Source organism: Epinephelus moara, chromosome 11 (assembly GCF_006386435.1).
Source record: "Epinephelus moara isolate mb chromosome 11, YSFRI_EMoa_1.0, whole genome shotgun sequence".
Taxonomy (NCBI): Eukaryota; Metazoa; Chordata; class Actinopteri; order Perciformes; family Serranidae; genus Epinephelus; species Epinephelus moara.
Genome location: NC_065516.1, coordinates 10,071,459 through 10,092,302, shown reverse-complemented (window position 1 = coordinate 10,092,302; position 20,844 = coordinate 10,071,459). Strand labels below are relative to the sequence as shown.

The 20,844-nt window shown below is 39.5% G+C and overlaps 1 protein-coding gene across 1 annotated transcript in view; it reads right to left on the bottom strand.

Annotated features, from left to right (window-relative positions):
* LOC126397483 (cadherin-12-like) overlaps positions 1-20,844 on the bottom strand; it is a 145,364-nt gene that overhangs the window by 42,466 nt on the left and 82,054 nt on the right. Inside the window, exons 4-6 of the mRNA XM_050056321.1 lie at positions 16,146-16,265; positions 13,335-13,502; positions 9,061-9,248 (exon numbers count right to left, since the gene is read on the bottom strand). Coding sequence (XP_049912278.1) covers positions 9,061-9,248; positions 13,335-13,502; positions 16,146-16,265 — 476 coding nt within the window. The remainder of the gene's footprint in view (positions 1-9,060; positions 9,249-13,334; positions 13,503-16,145; positions 16,266-20,844) is intronic.

Sequence of the window (20,844 nt, the reverse complement as noted above, 5' to 3'; positions counted from 1 at the left end):
TGTGGGGGGGCCTGGTCAGTTAAAGGGGCTCAGACTGTCCCCCATCAACAATGCCTTTGTGCTGTAGCTTACCACTGTGGGGAATACATTGCACTGCCTCATTGTTAAATGGCAGCATATCAAACACTGCAAGTAAAACAATAGGAGGAAAGATGCACCCCCTCCATCCACTGTGGGTATACATAATGTAAACAAATAACTGTCTTCATTTACATCATAATTGCTTTCTGTCGCATTCTGTTATTCCATTACTGCCAATAGGAAGGTCACCATACAATGATCTACAGCCATGACAATGAGCACATTAAGCACATACAGTGGCACGCATGCGTGATTTACACACAGAAGTTCGCATATGTTCATACACATTCAGAGAGCATCCCCAGGCAGCTCTTACACTGAGCAGGGAATCAATTACTCACTCAGTTGCATATTTTTGGGGATCAAAGGATCATACACCTTTGTGTGCTTGTGTGCCGGGGCGCGGACTAAAAATGTACCAGTTAACGAACACCTCAGTCTGATACATCAGAAAAACAAATGCAGATTTGCATTCCCCCAAAGAACATTTTAGACACTTACATCAGAAATACCCTGAAAGGCACAGAGAAACAGATAGAATTGGCTGGCTACTTTTGCAATCAGATGAAATATATGCTGTATCCCAGAAATGAAACGAGAAGTGACAAAAAGAGATATATTACCACTCCTTAAAAAGTATTTTGTTGAGGTGAATTTGCATGAAAGAGGCAGGGTTTAATGAGAAACACACTTTTTTAATCTTCCAGAAGTGAATTTGAATTTGTGTTTAAGGCTGTAAAGTTTTGGAAGAAGTCTGAAGGGCTCTGTTCTTTATCCAGTGCCAAGCCTAGCACATTCGCCTGTGGCAAGTTAACTTCGGCACCCATACCCCCATAATCTTTATGTTATGATTATGGTTATTAATAAAGTTATAATTAAAGCGATTATTATGATGATGATTAATTTCTTTTGTAGATTATTTTCTTTGTTTAAGAAACAGTTTAACTACCAAACAATAATAAATAACAGACAATACAAGAACACCATATGTGCAAATTTTGTCTTCTCTGTGTGTGTGGGTGGGTGTGCTGCTCCCCAGATGGCTTTGCCTTTTGATTTTCTCTTCCTCTATTGCTCCCCACATGCACTCCATCAAACCCATCAATGTTCCAGCCCATTCTGACTGTGATGATCACTCAGTCCGACTACAGACTGACCATTAGCAGTGGATATTTGGATCATCTTTTCCCTTTTGTTTGATTTTTTTAAAAGCCAAAACATTGGGGGACGGGGACGGCAATTTTGGCTATTTGAGCTTGTTTACTGTATTGATGTAATGACATGTTGTATGAAAGCAACAGATAGCACCAATGCTACGCAATTAAACAGAGTCAAATGTGATCCACTTTTTGTTCCTTACAAAATGACTGCTGACATGGTGGTAAAAGTGAATGAGTTGTTTGTAAAGTTGTGACCTGCCTGTTCCCTTTGTTTACAAGATATTTGTGGGGGTTTTTCCCATGTTGAAAGTATTTTATGTGTTTTGGAAATGATGACACACATCTCAGGTGCCACTATGCACCCAAAATTCAAATAGCATTTTGGGAGAATGAGAAGAGAACTCATTTCAGAGAAGAAATCCATCTCATCCACGCATCAGAGCATTGCTTACAAAAAATCCTCACTTTCTGACATTTACATTTTTCTCCTTTCCCGTATCGCCAAGACATTTTGTGGCTGTTGCATTATGCAAACTTAGCATCGCTCTGCAGTTCCTTTTTTTTCCCATTGAACCTCAATGGCACCGACAACAAATGGCATTTAAACTCGCCACAGGGGTCGACTGCTTTCTGCCAAAGGGAAATGCAGTACAGAGTGTGAAGCAATGGATGTGCAAGAGCTTATGTGAGCAAGTCATTCTGTGCATGCAACAAAATAACAGGTTGACAGCTTATATTCGTGTATGTCTTCCTGGTTGTGTGCGAGAGTGCACGAGGAATTGCGTACCTGTTAACCAGTGTAGTTTGGAGCGTGGGCGAGACCTACTATCTTCAATACATTCACATTATTATGCCTCTTAACTGTTACGTGGCACATTCAGAGACACTGAGTCAACCATTTGCCAGCTGTTCAAGTGATACTGACTTGATGTATTTTAATAGCATTCTTGGCAGAAGTGTGAAAGCGTGAGCAGCTCTGTTATTCAGTCATGGCTCCAACTGGCAGTGAGAAGTAACAGTTTGTAAACTATTGAAAACTGCACACTGTACAGTCTTGTTTACTAACCTGGCTAGCCTGCAATGCTTGATGCTGTAGTTTACCAGACAGATTAGAGAGGCAAACAAACCAACATCTGTGAGCCTAGATTTCTCCTCGCACAGCACTTACACTCTGATTAATATGGCCTAATGTGAGCAAGGAGTCAGCCTAATGATGATTTCATTAATGCAAATGGTCTTATTCATGCCCTTTTTGTCGCATTGATGGTTATCGCAATTTCTAAAGGAGGTGTGCCTTTTAAGAATAGCCTCCTGGAACCTTACTGAGGTGAGACTCTTTCATTCTCTCCTCATGCAGAACTCATAAATGCATATTAACAACCACTGTCACCGAGCTGAATGCTTTCAATGTCCAAAGAGAAATAATATGGTGCTTTTGCTCTCAATAGCCAAGCCTCTGGGTAGAAGAATAATATTTCTATTTAATGTGTTTGGACCAGCTCAGTGGCCAGAAGAAAATGTTTGCATTGCAAGTTTCTGCGAACCCTGAATACATTATGTTTGTACATTTTAAACGTAACGTGCTGTCTAGAGGTGGAGGGGGTGGTGGATGACTTTTCACCGAGGCAAGATGGCTGCCAGGCTGTAGACCACTATAGACTACTCTTTGAGACCAACAAACAATAATAATACCTGTTGGTTTTTAGCCTGTGTTTCCAGTGGCTTTTCAGCTCCCAAACACAGGTATTTTTGGAAAGCCCATTGCCTCTTAGCCACTAAATATAGGTATTTTTGGGGACCCATTGCTGTGTTTCAAGCGGCTTTTCAGCCTCAACACATCCGTTTTTTTAGGAACCCCTTAGTGTGTTTCCTGCAGTTTTTTAGTCTTCAGATGCAGGTATTTTTAGGGATCCATCACTGCGTTTCAAGCAGCTTTTCAGCTCCCAAAGTAGGTATTTTAAAGGACATATTGCTGTGTTTCTTGCAGCTTTTAAACACCTAAATGTGGGTATTTTTAGCAACCCATTGCTGTTTTTCAAGTGGCTTTCCAGCCCCCAAACGTAGGTATTTTTAGGGACCCATCACTGTTTCAAGCAGCTTTTCAGCAACCAAAACATAGGTATTTTTACAGACCCATCAGTGTGTTTCCTGCAGCTTTTTAGCCCTCAAACATGGGTATTTTTAGGGACCCATCACTGTGTTTCAAGCTGTTTTTCCTTCAAACCCATATCACTACAGGACCTCCTTGACACCTTGTCACACATGAGCATGTCATCTTGAACCCTGGATCCTCTTCCCACCAAACTCTTGAAGGAAATAATGGATGCCATAGCACCTCATTTGCTTAAAATTATTCTTTCAAGGTGGCATGCCTTCAGCCCCTCATTGGACCCTACATACATAAAAAAACTTTAGACCAATTTCCAAGCTGCCATTCATCTCAAAAACCTTTATTATTGTCTAAGAGACAATAATATTTTTGAAAAATTCAAGAGTGGCTTCAGAAAATTACACAGCATGGAAACTGCTCTTCTTTGTGTGACAAATGATCTGTTACAGGCTGCAGACTCTGGTCAATGCTCTCTCCTCGTGCTGCTGGACTAAAGCGCGGCCTTTGACACGGTAGAGCACAGCATCCTCATAGAGAGACTAAGGTCGTGGGCTGGAATCACTGGCGCTGCATTGGATTGGTTCACCTCATATCTGAAATTTTTTTTGTGTCTATTCAGGACTTCAATTCAAATACAGCAGACATCCATTCTGGGACCAATTTTATTTTCTTTATATATGTTACCCCTTGGACTTATCATTAGGCAATACAACAGCTCTTTCCACTGTTATGCAGATGATACACAGTTATACCTCTCATTAAAGCTACATGAACTAAACAATTTCACCACACTGCAGCACACTGGATGGCAGCTACCTTTCTTCAATTCAACAGTAGCAAAACTGAGGTCTTGATCTTGGGCCCAGAATGTCATAAACAACAGATACAGTCTTCTCTTGGTTCACTCAGTAACAATGTTAATTTTCAACATCAACAATTTTCAACAGTAACTTATCTTTGAACACCATATCAGAAAGACAACTCAAATTTGCTTCTATCAGTATTTCAAAGATCAGACACATGCTCAGCTACAACAACACAGAAAAAGTTATTCACACTTTTATATCATCACACCTGGACTATTGTAACTCGCTCTTTACCTGCTTAAACTCTCACTCAGTTTCACAACTACAGCTTATTGAGAATTCAGCAGCTAGATTATTAACCAAATCAACAAGGTCATGTCATATCACACCAATCTTAGCATCTTATTAATCATCCATAAGGCAATTCATGGTCTGGCCCCAGAATATATGAAAGAACTTTTAACGCCGTACTCACCAGTCAGACCTTTGAGATCAGAGGAGCAAAATTTATTAATGGTTCCTCACTCGAGATTAAAAACAAAGGGTGACCGGGCTTTCTCTGTGATGGCTCCTCGCTTATGGAACAGTCTTCCCCTCAGTATAAGATCAACAGATTCCATCACAAAAGCCTTCTCAAAACCCAGTTTTACACTATGGCCTACAGTTAATCACATATTATGTTTTATGGTTTTTATTGTCTTTTGTGTTTGCTTGTTTTTTTGTTGCTTGCTTGTTTGTTTTATTTTGGAAAGCACTTTGTGCATGGCTTGAAAAGTGCTTTCTGAATAAAATTGTTATTATTATTATTATTATTCAGTCCCCAAATGTACGTATTTTTAGGGACCCATTGTTGTATTTCCTGCAGCTTTTTAGCCACCAAATTTAGGTATTTTAGGAACCCATCGCTGTGTTTCAAGCAACTTTTCATTGCTGTTTTTCTGGGATTGTGCCACGAAAAGCCATTGTTTTTCACAGAGTCATCACTGTGTTTCCAGTGGGGATTGTTCCCCTAGAACCAGGTGTTTTAAGCCAATACATGATTTTTCCTAATCAAAATCAAGTGTTTTTTAACCCAAAACTAACCACACATTGTTCCAACATATCCGCTATATAATAACATGAAAATATAATGTACAATGCCATTATTTTTTCTGACGATTGGGTTGGTTTGGACATTATGGAGCTTCAGGTCTCTAACTAGGCATACCCTAAAGAGAGCTGAGAATGTACAGAAATGAGGGAAAACTGTTAATAGAGAGAAATTCGCTTCATAAACAAAACAAACATGAATACAATATGAAAGCTGGCGTTGAGAGTGATGAGGGAATTCTCTGACGGGCTTTTCCATGGAACAGCTGTGAAGTTCTGTTGCTCTATTTCTCTCATTATCCAAGTTTGAAATTGATGTGATTATTAATTGTGGAATGAAATGAAGTATCCATACTTTGTTAATTCACTTCTATGGTCCTAAGGACACAAGGTCACAATATTCTTTCAGTATGAATGAATGGTCTTGGAATAGATTTTTTTCTCTTTTAAATATATATAGGCTAAAGTTATAAATTGATTGCATAATAAGTCTTATTATAGTCTGGCTATTTAGTAGATTAGTACGCATTGCACTGGCTGGATCATTCTGTTTCTCCTTCTAATTTTACTCTGTGGCAGTAATGTCCTTTTTCTTTCACCTCTGGCAGTGGTGAGCCCCCTTGAAAATGAGATGATAGATCTTAAAGGGTTTATCCTGGGAGTAATACATTTCTCTAATATCACTGGTGCTTTTGTGCCACTTGCCATTTAGTGAAGAGATATCACGGCCCCACAAATGCTACTTGTGGTAAAAGATGGCATTAAATGAGGTATTTTTGCAATGCAGTTCAAAGAAAGTGCAACTAAAGGCCAAGACCTCTTGCTGTGGGTCACTCTGCGCTGGATGTATTAATCCATTTAGCAAAAAGAACATATGGCATAGTAAATGAGCCCTGACATGCTGAGTGAATGCTTTATATAGCACAGGCGCTCAGAGAGAGTGATGCTGTTGCCCTGAGCTGTGCTTTAAGGCATGGGCAGCAAGGAGACAAACACTTAGAGAGCACCATCACACAACTGAGAGATCACAGGTTCAGCCTTCGCATCTGCCAAGTGTCCTGATGGTACAGCATTATGTAAGACAGTGAGGTACCACCTGCAGATTTATAGTTTCATAATTTCGTAACACTTAACAAGTTGCTTATTACCATGCATATAGGCAAGCATATTGGCTCTTTACTAGTCATTATGAAACATTTATCAATGCTTTTTTCTCCATTCTACAACTACCACTCATAAGGTGGTAGTACAAGAACAGCCATTCTCTCTAAAATTAAATCGTTAATGGTGTCCAAATAATAATTAAACGTCCCATATCATGCTCATTTTTTGGTTTATACTTGTATGCAGGGTTTCTACTAGATCATGTGTACCTGCTTTAATGTTCATAAACACATTACTTTTTTCATACTGTTCGACTGAATTTATTTGTAATCACCCTCTGACTTTAACGCTCAGTTTTAGCACCTGTCTCTTTAAGCCCACCTCCACTGCCCTGATTGGTCAGTATTTCCGGGTCTTCAAAATCTGAATTCTTGGCATTTCTGCACAGCTGCAGCCAGGGAATGAAGCTCTGGCAAAATTTTAGTCAGGTAGACAATACTTTTCATGCTTAGGCTGTAATATTTCTTTCTCACTCTGCCATTCCTTGCAGGCATGCTCACGCTTTATCTCTAGCTGTCATTGTCTGGGTCTGTCAATTGAATCATCAGCTGTTCTACAGCTGATTCACAATCAACCAATAGCACAGCAACACACCTTGTCAGTCAGCCTATCATCTTACTGCCTCTTGTTTTAAGTATGGTTCTTTCTCTGCCGTAGTTCTCTCTTGCTGTAGTCATGCACACCCTCCGCCTCCCCATTAGTGCCTAGTTTTCTTGGATTCATCAGCCTCATCCGCCTCATCAGCCTCAGAGTCAGTAGCCACCACCAATTCACTTGTAGTTCAACACGTATTAACCCACACAGGTTCCCTATTCTAAAGTTGCCTCCCCTTGCTACTTTGTAAATCCATTAAAACACACAATACTGCAAAAACAAGCCTATTAAGTGATAAGGCAGTATATTTTTAATAGATATGTTTGAAAATGTCTGAGGTGATCCATCAATAAAGGAAACATTCTACTTATGGTGACTTCGTTCTTTTATCACTGAATGGGAATAGAACCTGTACCTGTGTATCTCAATAGACCTCCATTTTTTTCAATGTGTAAACCATTACTTAAGAATCAGCTATTCATGAACATCTTCCTAACTTTCTATCAATAAACAGTAATTAGAGGGTTATTGGAAGAAAACTTAAAAAAAGTTAGTTTATGGCCGAATGAAAAACAAGGCATTAGTGCTAATGAAGAGCCAACATGCTGCTCATATGCATGGAAATACACAACTAGGTAATGTCTGTCCCTTAATTTAAAGTGCTTCCCATATTTTGATAATATCTCAATATTTATTTAAAAAAGTAACTTCCCCTGAGTTTTTTTTTTCCTGTGATGTAAGTGATGTAGTCTCTGTTACTTAAGTAAATACATGTAAATGTAGAACAGTGGTGGCACCACTGGAGTAGTAGCACTGTGGAACATCTAGGTGTAAATATAACATATAGAAAGGCATTCTTGAGGGAAGCAGGGGTGATGTGGGTGCTGCAGCACCCAATCCCCTTGATACATTATGTTACATCCCACCTCTCCCATTCCCTGTCATGTACAATATCTTTTCTTTTTTTTCTTAATTATTGTGAGCGGTGAAAGCTTTCCTGATGGATCCTGCAGTATTTATTTGTGTTGATCTGTTGTGGCAGGACAGTTTGGACAGGATTTAGACAGCCTCTCCAACATGAAAGAAATACCGAGGTTCAAATACAGTATTCAACCAACAGCGGCACTTAAGAAGTGCAGCATTGTCCTGAGTGACAACTCTGCTTTGCCTTACGTTAGTGCTCTTTGAAAACTATGGCATTCATATTGCCAGCGTGTTTGGCTTACATAACGTGATATGGTGCTGTCATGATGTGATGTGATTAACAATGTTGTGTGGATCCCATAGGGCACTGGTTTGCACTCGTATTTTTTGATAATAAAACAGTCATGTGTTTTATGTGTAAGAAATAAAAGAACACCTCCCACTCAAAATATATTCACATGTACAGAGTCATTGGTATTCATATTATTTCCTGAATATGAAGTTAGAAATTAAAAACATGCCATGCTCAAATAGTGGCCTGGGCCATTTTTTACTTAAAGGCAGAGAGAACCAGGCCTTATTTGGAACACGCTTAAAGACAGGCTTTTATTCCTAAATTCCACTGTTTCCCAATTCATGCACACTCAAAACTCTCTCCACGTTCACCTGTTGTCTTTTTCAGTAATATGTTCACCACACAGCATTAATTATACTTTGCACTCTGCTGCTTTCAGTTTCCCTTCTCAAACAGAAATACAACTTTCATTAGCGAAATGATTACGGTCCTTTCACATTTTAATTTCCACCAATTTATGTGAAATTAACATGAATGCAACTCAACACTTTCAGCTGATTTTTCACATTAATGTATTTAGGTTTTCCCCTTATTGGTAAACTCTTAATGTGAAAATCCACAGCAAGTGTTGTGTTTTATTGGTGGCAGTTTATTAACAATCAAGAAAATGGAAAAGTGGAACAACTGGAATTAATTGGAAAAATATAGCAAAGTAGTGAGTTTGGCCTGACTGTTTTTATTAGCCTTTATTTGTTTGTGCTGTTAATAACACTGAATATTGGTCATTATGTGAAAATTCATGTTGAATTTCTTGTCTATGTTTCTGAGACTCCATACCCTTTTCAGAATGATGATCCCCTCTTGGTTGTGTTCATTCGTGGTGATGTCAAACATGGCGCCTCCATCACCTGGCACAATGGTGTACTCTACTTCGGCATTCTTCCCGATGTCCAAGTCATGGGCTTTGATTCTACCGACAGCAGACCCCACTGCAGAAGACTCCGGGACACGTAGGTGAAAGAAACCTGTCAACAAACAAACATCAGACTGGACTCATTTATTATCAACACTTGGCAACAGATGGAAAATACTGAGCTCTTCACATCCTCTGTCCTTTATGTAGACACTCACTCACCCAAGGGTGTCTTATCCACCCACAGGCAAGCAGCAGATATGCTCTGTCTGAAGTCAGCCCTGTAGCTATAGGCATGACATTATTCAATTTTGACGTGTGTGGACATCAAGGCTGCGCAGCTCCTTGTAATTGGCCGGCTCAACCTGTATGATCCACAAACACAAGAGCTGAGGGGCTCTGATATTCCCAACAGCTGAAATCACTGCAAAGTACTTGGGAAGAAATCTACAAACACACAAACACTGGATTGATTGATTATCACTTACACCTGACAAAAGGTGGAAATTAATCTTTTTCTGTGTTTCCCTTCTCTCTCTGAGCTGGCTAGATGTTTGAACAATAGCATCTACCTGTGCCACAAAGAGGAAAACTTTGTGGTTGCAATACAAATCTAGTGCAAACACCTGGTGGCCTGATGGAGGTGCCATTGGCAGTTCAGTAACACTGCAATAGTGTCAGTATGATTCTGAGGACTTGGAATGTTCTGGGGTGATAGAGTGAATCACAATCTTTGTTTTCATTAACTTCCAGGTCGAAAACTAGGGATGCACCGATCCGATATCTGGATCGAATATCGGTCCTGATATCATCAAAATAGATGGATCAGGTATCAGAAAATGCAACCTATACCTGAGGCAATCCTTTCCCTTTAAATCTATTGCAACGCGAGCTAAGTCATACGTCATGGAGCGAAGAAGAGAATTTGCTGTGTGGAGGTAATTCACACTATTTCAACTGCTGTTACACAGTTGTTTATTTTTATTAAAAATAAATCGTTCATGATTGCATTAATCTGTTTCATCTTGTTTCATTTTATCTTAGGAAAGAACTGTGTAGTCATCAATGCCTGATGCCTCTAGTTTTTTCTGTTCTACATTTAAAGGTATATAGCTTTTTAGGTCAACCATGGTATCGGATCGGTATCGGGTGTCGGCTGATACTCAAAGCCACAGCATCAGGATTGGTATCGAAACTGAAAAAGCTGGATGGGTGCATCTCTATCAACAACCTTCATTTTCGTGCATAAAATGAAATGGCATTGAGCAAACGCTGTCTCAATCGGTTAGTTTTTAGCCACCAAAAAAAAAAAGAGAATACAATAATAGTTTGAGTGTACGCTATATTAAGATTATTTTCACTGCTTAGCATGCCATCAGATAGCCTTTTCCAACAGGGAATGGAGACCATTATCCCAAAGCCACCAGATTCCATTGATCAAAACAATAATTTTACTTTGCAGAACATGGGAGTTGCTGATCTACTATCAGTTAGTATCTAGTATATATATAGGATATTCCAAATAAAGCACTTAAACTGATACAAATTTTTTTCTTGCATCTTTTTAGGTGGCTAAAATAGGTTACTGCTAAACAGCGCATTGCTTTAACGGTAGATCTGGTTTTTCAGAGATGCTAGTCAAGTAAAAAATTAGTACAACAGGAACATCAGATAAACCCCGACCACCATGTTTAACTATATATCTTCAACAACTTTGTGGATTTCACGTCTCCACATTTAAATTAATTGCCAGTTGTTGTAGTTGTTAGCATGACACCATGGTGATTTGGTCTACTCTAGGGGCAGCTGTGACTTAGGAGATACTGAAGGTTTTCCACTAATCTAATGATTAACGGTTCAATCCCCAGCTCCTCCAGTCCATATGTCAAAGTATCCTTAGGCATGATACTGCTCACAGTGGTTGCGCCATCAATGTGTGAATATGTGTTAATGGTTAACTGAGTAGCAGATCGCACCTTGTACAGTAGCCTCAGTCACTAGTGTATAAATGTGTGTGTAAATGGGTGAATGTGACAAGTAGCGAAAAAGCGCTTTGACTGGTCGAAAGACTAGTAAGACGCTACTCAAGTGCAAGGTCATTTATCATTTATTTTATACCCCTCTCATTCAATACTTAGATTCTTGTCAGTTCATGAAATGTCAGGAGATCCATGGGACATTAATTTTGAACATTAATTTTGAAAATGGTGCCATGTCAAAGGTTACACAACATTTATTAAGGACTATTCATTGTGACTGAGTGAGTGAAATTCCTCAAGTCCTCATAATCACAGCGTAGCGCTGGTGCCCGACCCTGTAACAGGCTTCACTGTTTTGTTAACATTAATTAAACACACATTCCACCATCTGATTAAACTCATTCATCTACTGCAACAATGAATCAGCCAAGAACAGTTCTAGAAAAACATGATTCGCTTCTTGAAATCTGATTTATTTGGCCCTTATAAGACAAATAAACCATAGCAATGGTGAAGATGATGTGCAGGAGAGAAAGGCATGTATGAGAGTCTCTCAGAGGCTCCTTCTGAGGATAGTGCTACTTGACACACAATGGTATTAAACTTGAAGATGGATGAACTTGAGCATTAATGTCTACAATAAGCCAGTGTGTCAGACACAAGGCCCTCGGAGGGTGGAAAGGGAAGCTGTTTGGCAGAGAGGGTATTTCTTTTTTCTTGGAGGAGGTCCAAAATAAATATACTAAAAACAAATCTAAAACACCCGCCTTTGCTTAGGTTACTGGAAAATGCTGCATTAAATGTTTGAAATCAATACTATACTTGTGTACATGTTATAGCTCTCCCTCTCGTTTTGATATTCCTCAATTTTACCCTGGATCTCAGCTTTTTCCTCAGTGTTGATCCTAGGATTCTGAGAGGGGAGCTGAAGCATATGGATGAATTTGGCTGCTATAATTTCAATAAATAATCAAGTACTTTCAAGGACATGCATTAATTTTAAAGAGACTTTTTAAGGTTCATGTCCTTTTGAAGCTAGGACGCAGCTCCCCTGCCAAAAACAGGGTGAGCTGCAGGTTAGGAGAAGTTAACAAACAGCTGTTATATGGCACTGTCAGCGGGTTCACAAGCTTCTAGGATAATTCGACAGAGCCACATGCAGTTATATACACCCCCATTAGTCATGACCATTGCAGTCACTGCAGTTGCAACCACATCTGGTGCCATCACTGAGATTCATTCAGAGGATTGAAGGTTTACAAATACTTAATCTATAATAACTAGGGAGGGGAAAAGGGGATTTCTAGAAAAGACAGATGTGGCATTGATTCATGCATAAATGTTATAAGTATCATCTCATGAGGTCGTCTAATGTGGCCACCACACTGTTTTCTAACCTGTAAGCCTTCTATAGATGGAAGAGAGAAGACGACAAAGAGAGGATTTGGGACAGGGCAGGGGAGCCGCCATACTTGGCCCCAACCTCTGTGCTGTGACAGCATTATGGAAATATCATCTTTTCCTCGCAGCCAAAGGAGCTTGACCGTCTGACTGCCTGTATTTACATTCAGAGGAGGCCACTCGGTGTCGCATCAAAATACCTGAAGAGGCTGCTTCAATACAAAACAGTATCTTTGGCTTTCCTGTCATACACTTGCTGATTTAGAACAGAATACATTTTGCACACAATTTAATATTTATGCTTAGTATAAGCAGAGAAGCTTTCACAGATCAATGTGTTTACAGTAATGAGGTTTTTTTTTTCCAGCTCAGCTTTTTACATGACCTGGTGAACGGTACAATCGAATTAATCTGGTTTAGCAGCTTATACAAAATACCGGATGAAATACAGTGTTTAAATACACTGACTCAATCCCTGGTGCAGCACCATCGTGCTCAAATCTAAATATAGAAGGATGCCCCATGAGCGAAATAACACCAATCCTAGTTTATTTGCCAGGAGTAGTAGCTAGATGCAATCATGCTAAATAAACAGGCCTTTGCTTACGACAGCGCATAATGACAAATAATGAAAACCAATTACAGAGAGTAGACGTGATGAATACCCCCTGCCCTGTTGTAATTGCACAGTGTTTATTTCGTTATCATAAAATGTGCGAACCCGCTTAAGGTCATCTGCATTATTGTTGTTTTGCAGAAATGAAAGTTGGTGTTGTTAAACAGCAATTATATTTCACTCACTCAATCAGGGCACTCACTTTTAGAGAACCTCGGCGGATTATCGTTGACATCGCTTAGGGTGATGTTGATGGTGGTGGTCCCGGCCAGCCCCCCCAGCTGGCCTCCCATGTCCTTGGCCTGGATTAATACCTGGTACTGTTCCTTCACCTCTCTGTCCATGTTGGGCAGGGCTGTCTTTATAACCCCTGGTGTACATCAAGATTAATAGGAAATACAGATAATAAAGGACAGAAGAGAGGAGAGGAAGAGATAGAGATAGTGAGATAAGACAAAGGGGGAAAAAAACATAAAATCCATTGAAATATGTTTGACGCCAAATGCACAATTTACTTCAAAAACTGCACAATATATTTCCACCTAAGGAGCTCACTCCCCAGGAAGAAGCTGCTTGTGCAGCTCACACCAAGGCTGAAATAGAGGTCATTTCACAAACTGGAGACACTTGACATTCAATAGGGAACTCTGGTGAAGCCATATAATGATTCACTTGAGGATCAGAGACCCTGAGATCAGAGAGCGTTTGTACTGGAGATTAATAGCTAGGTCAGTGGGAGGTTGGCAGGCTAAAAGGAAGCGGGCAGCATAGGTGGGTCTGCACTTTTCCCCCTCTTCTTATTCCATTTACTACAGTAAGAAAGTGAGGATGTACCATTTGATCTGCAGACCCCAAACATGTGTGAATGCAAAATCAAACACTGTGTTTATTTTTTCAAATTTCTGTTTTTGGAGAATGTCTGTTCCTGAAAAAGGATAATTCTGTGACATGCATGGGGATTCATGTATGGTGTTGCCATCACCCTCCCCTGCTCATCTTCCCCCCTCCAGTGTTTGTTCCCGTTGTTGATGTGCCTTTGGAGATAGATGTGGGCCCAGCAGGGCAAACATTTACTTTAACAGTTTGATTTTTTCCAGCATCAGTTTGAAATACAGTCTCAGTATGCGCTCTGTAAAGCTCTGGGATGAGCGGCATAATCAGCAACAGATTCCACCGCATCTTCCCGTGTGATATGTATGAACCTATTTTCATATGCTTTGAACTGGCCCAGATAGTAAGCCAACGGCAGCCCACTGCCGGCAAACACTGGCGGTGTGAAGGTATTTCAGATTTAGAGCAGGCTTCTGCCATACCCTGCCTTGCTGCCACTCTGCAACCTTTTTAGTGCCATCTACCTCCCGTGACACAGTCTGCCTACACCAGCAAAGTGCAGGTGTAAATAATATGGAAATTACCAAATAACAATGGTAATGCCTCAGCATCGGATGTTATTGTGTTGTTTGTCTTTTGGTGATTTCAATTGGAGCTTCCTGCTGTAGCAGTTTGGTGCACAGCACTGACTACTCAGTACCCTTGAAGGAGAGATTCAGAAAGTCACTGATGGTTTTGAAATTGCTGTTTATTTCGTGACGCTGAGGCTGTCAGTTTGTGCGTTCACCTGACATTTTGATTTGTACAGAAAGTGATGGCATTCCTCAACCCCAGCAAAATAGCAACTATATTTAGAGCTACTGTACTTAAAGGAAATAGTGCATTAAACATTTTGTATTTATCCATCTCTGAGGCAAACCGCCTGAATGTTCACAGTGTATTTTAATGGTTTTTTGATAATATTCATTTCTTGTGCTGTTTGATACAAATGACCTTTTTAACCCAGAAAATGTTGGCATTGTTTTTGCGAATAACAGATGCATTACATTTGGTTGTTATGTTTGTTACATTAGTCACACATGATTAGGTTAAGGCAACTGCTTTTTGTGGTACTATCCTGGCAGGAAAAGCAGCCATATCAGGGAAAAAACTACTTTTTTAAGCCACTATCACAGCAAGAAAAGCAGTGATTTCTCACCAAAAAACAATGACTTTTTGCAGCAAGAAAAGTAACAATGTTTCTGTTTAAAACAACCACTTTTCATGCCACAATCTCAGCAGGAAAAGCAGTGATATCTCACCAAAAAATGATGATTATGTGCCACTATCCAGGCAGTACAGTAAAAGCAGTGATGTCTCTATAAAAAAAAATTACTTCTTGTGGTACTATCCTGGAAGGAAAAGCAGCAACGTCTCACTAAAAAACAACCACTTCTTGTGCCGCAATCTTGGCCGGAAAAGCAGCAATGTCTCGGAAAAAACAACTGCTTTTCATGCCTAAAAAGCCACTGAACTGCTACAAAGCAACCACATTTGGTGCCTGGACACAGCAATGACCTGTTAAATCAAAACCTGTTTTGTTGTTTTCTAACTGTGGTCTGCAGTGGTCTGAAGCTTGGCAGGCATCTCACCTTAATGTCATGCCATACACCATCCCCTCCACCTCCAGATGACAAAGTCAGCTCATATACTACCTCATTCTAGAAACGTTGATATGACACAGTTGAAACATTCAAATCCAAAGTCTGTGTGCTTTGCAGAAATGACAATGCCAACATTTTCATCTGGTGGCTGGGCTGGAGCCTTTATTTCAAACCTGTCAAATAAATAATTCACTGTCTTTATTGGAGAGCATGTGTCCTTTTATAGCCCACTGATTTGTGGAGTGGCCCAGGGGTCAATTCTGGGACCAGTTTTATTCTCATGATTTATGCCAGCAGTGGTCCACACTATAGTATATAGCACACACTGTTTAGAAGACAATCATACATATCAATCAAGACTAATGGTCTAGATAACCTCATTTCACTGCACGATTGCCTCACTGCAATTGCCAGGTGCACATAAAACAGAGGTACTTATTGTTGGCTCGCATATTTAAAGTAAAGTGTGGAGATGTTTATGAACTTTACTGCCTCAATAACTGTTTTGCCACATAAATCAGCGAGGTTGAGTACTTTACCTGTTTTAGGGTCAACGGAGAAGTACGGCTGGCCGTGGAGGATGCTGTATACCACTCTAGCACTGTTTCCATAGGTAGGGTCATCTGCATCTGTGGCTGTCACTTGCGTCACATACGTCCCTAGGGGAAAAGAATGGGAAGACATATTGACTTTGACTTAATTTGTTTCCTCATGAGGCCGCAATCCAAACTGTTTGAAGTTCATCAGTTTACCGAACGATCTCACCTGACACTAATGAATGATGAATCACAACTGAGGAAGGTACAGCTAATGCTGAGCAGTCAGAGTCGCTGATATAGTGCAATGAGGAGGCGTGTGGAGGAGGAAAGGACGTGTTGGGCTGTTGTTCAATTTTCCTGATGTATGTTTTGAATTGCACATTTGTAGCATTACTAAGTGGGCATTATTTTACAAAAGTAAAGCAAGGGTAGGAAAAAAAAGCTCTTGTGCGACCATTCATTAAACAATGCTACCATTAAAACAACAACAGGCCATGGCAAGAATAGCATTAGGATGGCAGTCTTCCAAACTCCTGCAGTAAGAGGGACAGAATAATTACTTGTTGGAGGTTTGGCTCATCCTCTTTAACTAGCTGGCATTGAGCACACTCCTTATTTAGCATGTATTTAAATTTAACAGATTCAATCCAAAGTTTCCAGCTTTAAATGCCTTGTCAGCTTGACTTTTTTATAAGTCCAAGACACAAGCCTGGTGTTTCTTGGGCAGATGGGCAGATTTTTTGGACAGACTACTTACAGACAGGTTGACATGGATGCCTTCACAGGCGGGCAGACAGCTCACTGCACATATGTCCATGTATCAATCACATACCCACATCTGGCTTTCTTAACAACATGGAGCGTAAAAGATTTTTCAGCTGCAGGATTTGTGGTACGCTTAAACGAACACAAAACACTGACCACAGGGATGACATTTCCATGGTCAATTTAAATTCTGGTAAGCTCCTAGTTGTCTTTAAAGAACTGGCTGTTTATTAAATAGGCTTTGCAGTCTGGGCAGATGGTAACAATGGCATTAAAACATTAGGTGAGAGAGATTAGTGTTTCAATCCATCCTAACAAAGCCACACATGCCTGATTAGACAAACCAGAGAAGGACTGCATCGTGTTCCAACACAAATATACAATAGATGAGATAATACAGTAACACACTTTTCAGTTTGGCAAGGGAGAGGAAAGCCACAGCTCCATGAGCTCAAGATGTAGTGAAAGTTTAAAAGCCTTTAAGCGTGGCAGACACCTACGCGTTTCCAGGCGACAAAGACAACAGCCTTTACCCTCGGTGAGAGACAATAAACAAGCCGAATAAATTCTATTCCTGCAATTATGGAAATTCAGGTGTGTGAGTGAGAGCTATGTGGAAGAAATGGCTTCAAAGGTCACTGCTGATAAACGCGGGAGGAGAATGCAGACCAGTTTTGCAAAATATAGATTATCTATCTGACTTAATTAAATGTTGTTTACATCACAATATTCAACAAATGAATGTAATGGTCCGAGAAATACCAATTAACATAGCACAATGCACAGCGTACACAGATTTCTTTTGGTTCAAATATGAAGAGGAAGAGCAAAGAATCAAAAGACTGATCCAATTGGGAAAAGACTTCTGCAGAGTTGCATGCAAAAATCTCAGATTTCAAATGCAAGTTTGTAGACAAGTTGTGAAACCAAGACATTTTGACGCTATTAGATTTTTTTTTTTTTTTTTCAGGCAACTCACTGAAATACTTCTCTATATTTGTCACTTTCTCTACAAGATTCAGGGATATGCAAACTGATTATTACTCTGAGGCAATTCCCGGATTATTGCCATGAGTAATTTTATAATGTTTGGCCATAGATCAGTCTTCATTACCAACCATTATTGCATATTTATGTTCAGCATTTCTCTCTTTTAGTTTTTCTACTGCCCCACTAACATAAAAAACATCCAAGGGGGACTCTAGCCAAAGACAACAAGAGGGATGTGACAGTTAATTGAACCAATTGATCACACAAGTCTAACTGGTATACATATTAATAAAGACTGTAATTGGTTTGATGTTTATATTGCATCTCCCTCAGTATAAACAACCTTTAGATTCTTTTTTGCGCTGGCAATAAATCTATCTTCTCAATTGTAGAGGGGGCTGGTTTAAACTCAAATTTGCATGCTTAGCAATGATATTTCAGATAGTGGTGTCACTCTGCATAATTATGGCAACACTATTCCTTGCTACTTGTGATTTTTATGGTTTCAGCAGTTATGTATTAAACTGGAGGTTGTTTCTTCAACGCGTTTCGTCTTGTTTTCTAATAAGTCAGAATTTCTAGTTTCAGCACACAAAAGCACCAAAAGTCAAACTGGTTTTATATATTGTTGCAAAGATCCCACATATCATTAAATAGGACTGGGCATCTTTTAAAAAGTTATGCTACCAGTACCACTACTTCATTTGATAGCCTTTTTCTCTACTTTATTTAATGCTGGTCATGTGAATGGAAGCATTCAGTTGCATAAAATATATGTAGTATAACTGTATGTTTTAATGTTTTGGTAGCTTGGAATGCTGAACTGCAAACTCTGTCAAATTCATCATGCTTGACCACACCACAGATGACAATAAATCGAACAACGCTTGTGATGATTGGCTGCAAGCAAAACCATACAATTAGTCATTTTTTTCTAGATCAGAGCACAAAAAAAGAATCAAATGCAGGTGTCGTTTGATTGGAGAAGTTGTGATACCACTTGGTACTGGCTAATTTCAGTCGATACCTTAAAGGGAAATGGTTGCCAAGTGGTACAGATTTCTCCTCAGTCATTAGCTCATAGGCTATATACAGTACTATACAACTTGTGTTTGACCATGTTGTCCAGCTAGTTTGCTGTTTCTTTGAGGTAGCTGTCCGTTTTTCACTCAAAAGGAAACAGCACTTCAAAATAAAAGGTCTATGTTGGAAATTCACTGTACTGCAAAATAAATGGTGTTTTTTGCAAACTTTACATGTTTGCAAGTGAGTTGTGGTCCATTCAGAATAGACCCGAGACACACTTTTGGACTGCGACCCACCAGCTTGGAACCACTGCCTTAAAGGTATCGAATCCCAGTAACAAGTCAGGCTGTTCTTGTTACTGTTTATATGTATACTTACAAAAACTAATACACTACAATTCGTGTATAACCCATGTAATTAGGAAGGCTGCCATAATGTGATCAATGTGCCAAGGGAGTAGTATAAAAAACGAATTTCCATGTGAAGACGCAAGTTAGGGTGGTGGATGGCTTAAACAAACACAGGACATTCCCCTGAGACACCGGTGTTAGTGTCCGTGTGAAACCAAGTGAACTTTAAAGTATGTTATCATCATGTTTGTTTTCCTAAACCTAACCTACATCACTTTACTTGCCTAACCTAAAGACAGCTGTTACGGAAAAATGATTCAATATGAAAGTGTGAATGTCATTAAATATAATATTACTAACTGTGTGAATGTATGATTCATCCAGGGTCACGGTTTAGGTACTTTCAGCCTCAGAGTCCTTCACTGTCTGCAGGCTTGTGCGGAGGCTCCAGAGTGTCTGAAGGTTAAGACACTGTCAGATGAGGACCTTGCAGATATTTAGACTCCAGTGTTAGACACATGTGTGTGAGGTGTGAAATACACATGATAAGGCTGAATAACTGTTCTGTTACTTGATGTTTTTGGTTTGTCTTTGTCCAAGCATGTGCTGTGCCAAAAGCTTCTCTGATCAGATTTGTATTAATCAGATATTCAAGTAGTGGCTCATTGAGTTTATTTATTATTCATCAAAATGAAGACTGACCAAGAGTACAAGTTTTTTCTGCATCAACACTCATGTTTCTTTTTCTAAGCTTAACCTACATAACTTTACATCAAGTATGCATTATGTTCTGTACTGTATGTAATATGTAAATGCCATTGTGGGGCACAAATTTATTCAATATCATACAACTTTTGTATTTGTATACAAATTGTTGTAATGCGCAAAAAAAAACCTGTCAATTCAAATTTAGCCTTTCCCAAAAGAATTATCCATGGCTAGAATTATTTTTATCTCTGCCTCTGGAAGTGACCTACTCAGTCACTAGAGTATCCCTTTTAAAGTGTCAAAGACAATCGCAGGTATCCATACATAGAAACTTAAACATCAAAGTGATGTTTTGAAATTACTTCTGCAGATTATCCAGCATCAAACTAAAGAATAATAATGATAGATAAAGTATGAATCTCATAATTACAGGAAGGTAACATTCTGAAAGTGTTTGGTAAATTCCCTTGAACGATAACAATGTTGATGCAATTACCTAAATGAAAGTTAATTTGTTTTCTGTCAATTATCTAACGATGATCTACTCGAATCATTCTGTGGGTGGTTGTTTTTTTTGTTTTTTTTTTAAGTTAATCTCTGTACTCTGCTTTCATGGCCACACTAGATGTGTTTTTGATAAACTTGAAAGCTTCTCTGATTTGACAGTAAACTGTTGCAGAGCAGCTTATGATTTGGAGTTTTCACTGGGGCTATGCTATGTTGTTTTTCCTTTCTACCCATACTCTAGAGACTGCTGATTTTTGGAGTTATGCAGGATTCATTGCCATTCAGATCAAGAGGAACAGTTCTCCAAGTGAATTACCTTGATCTGTTCTCCCTGGGGGGGGGGGGGGGGGGGG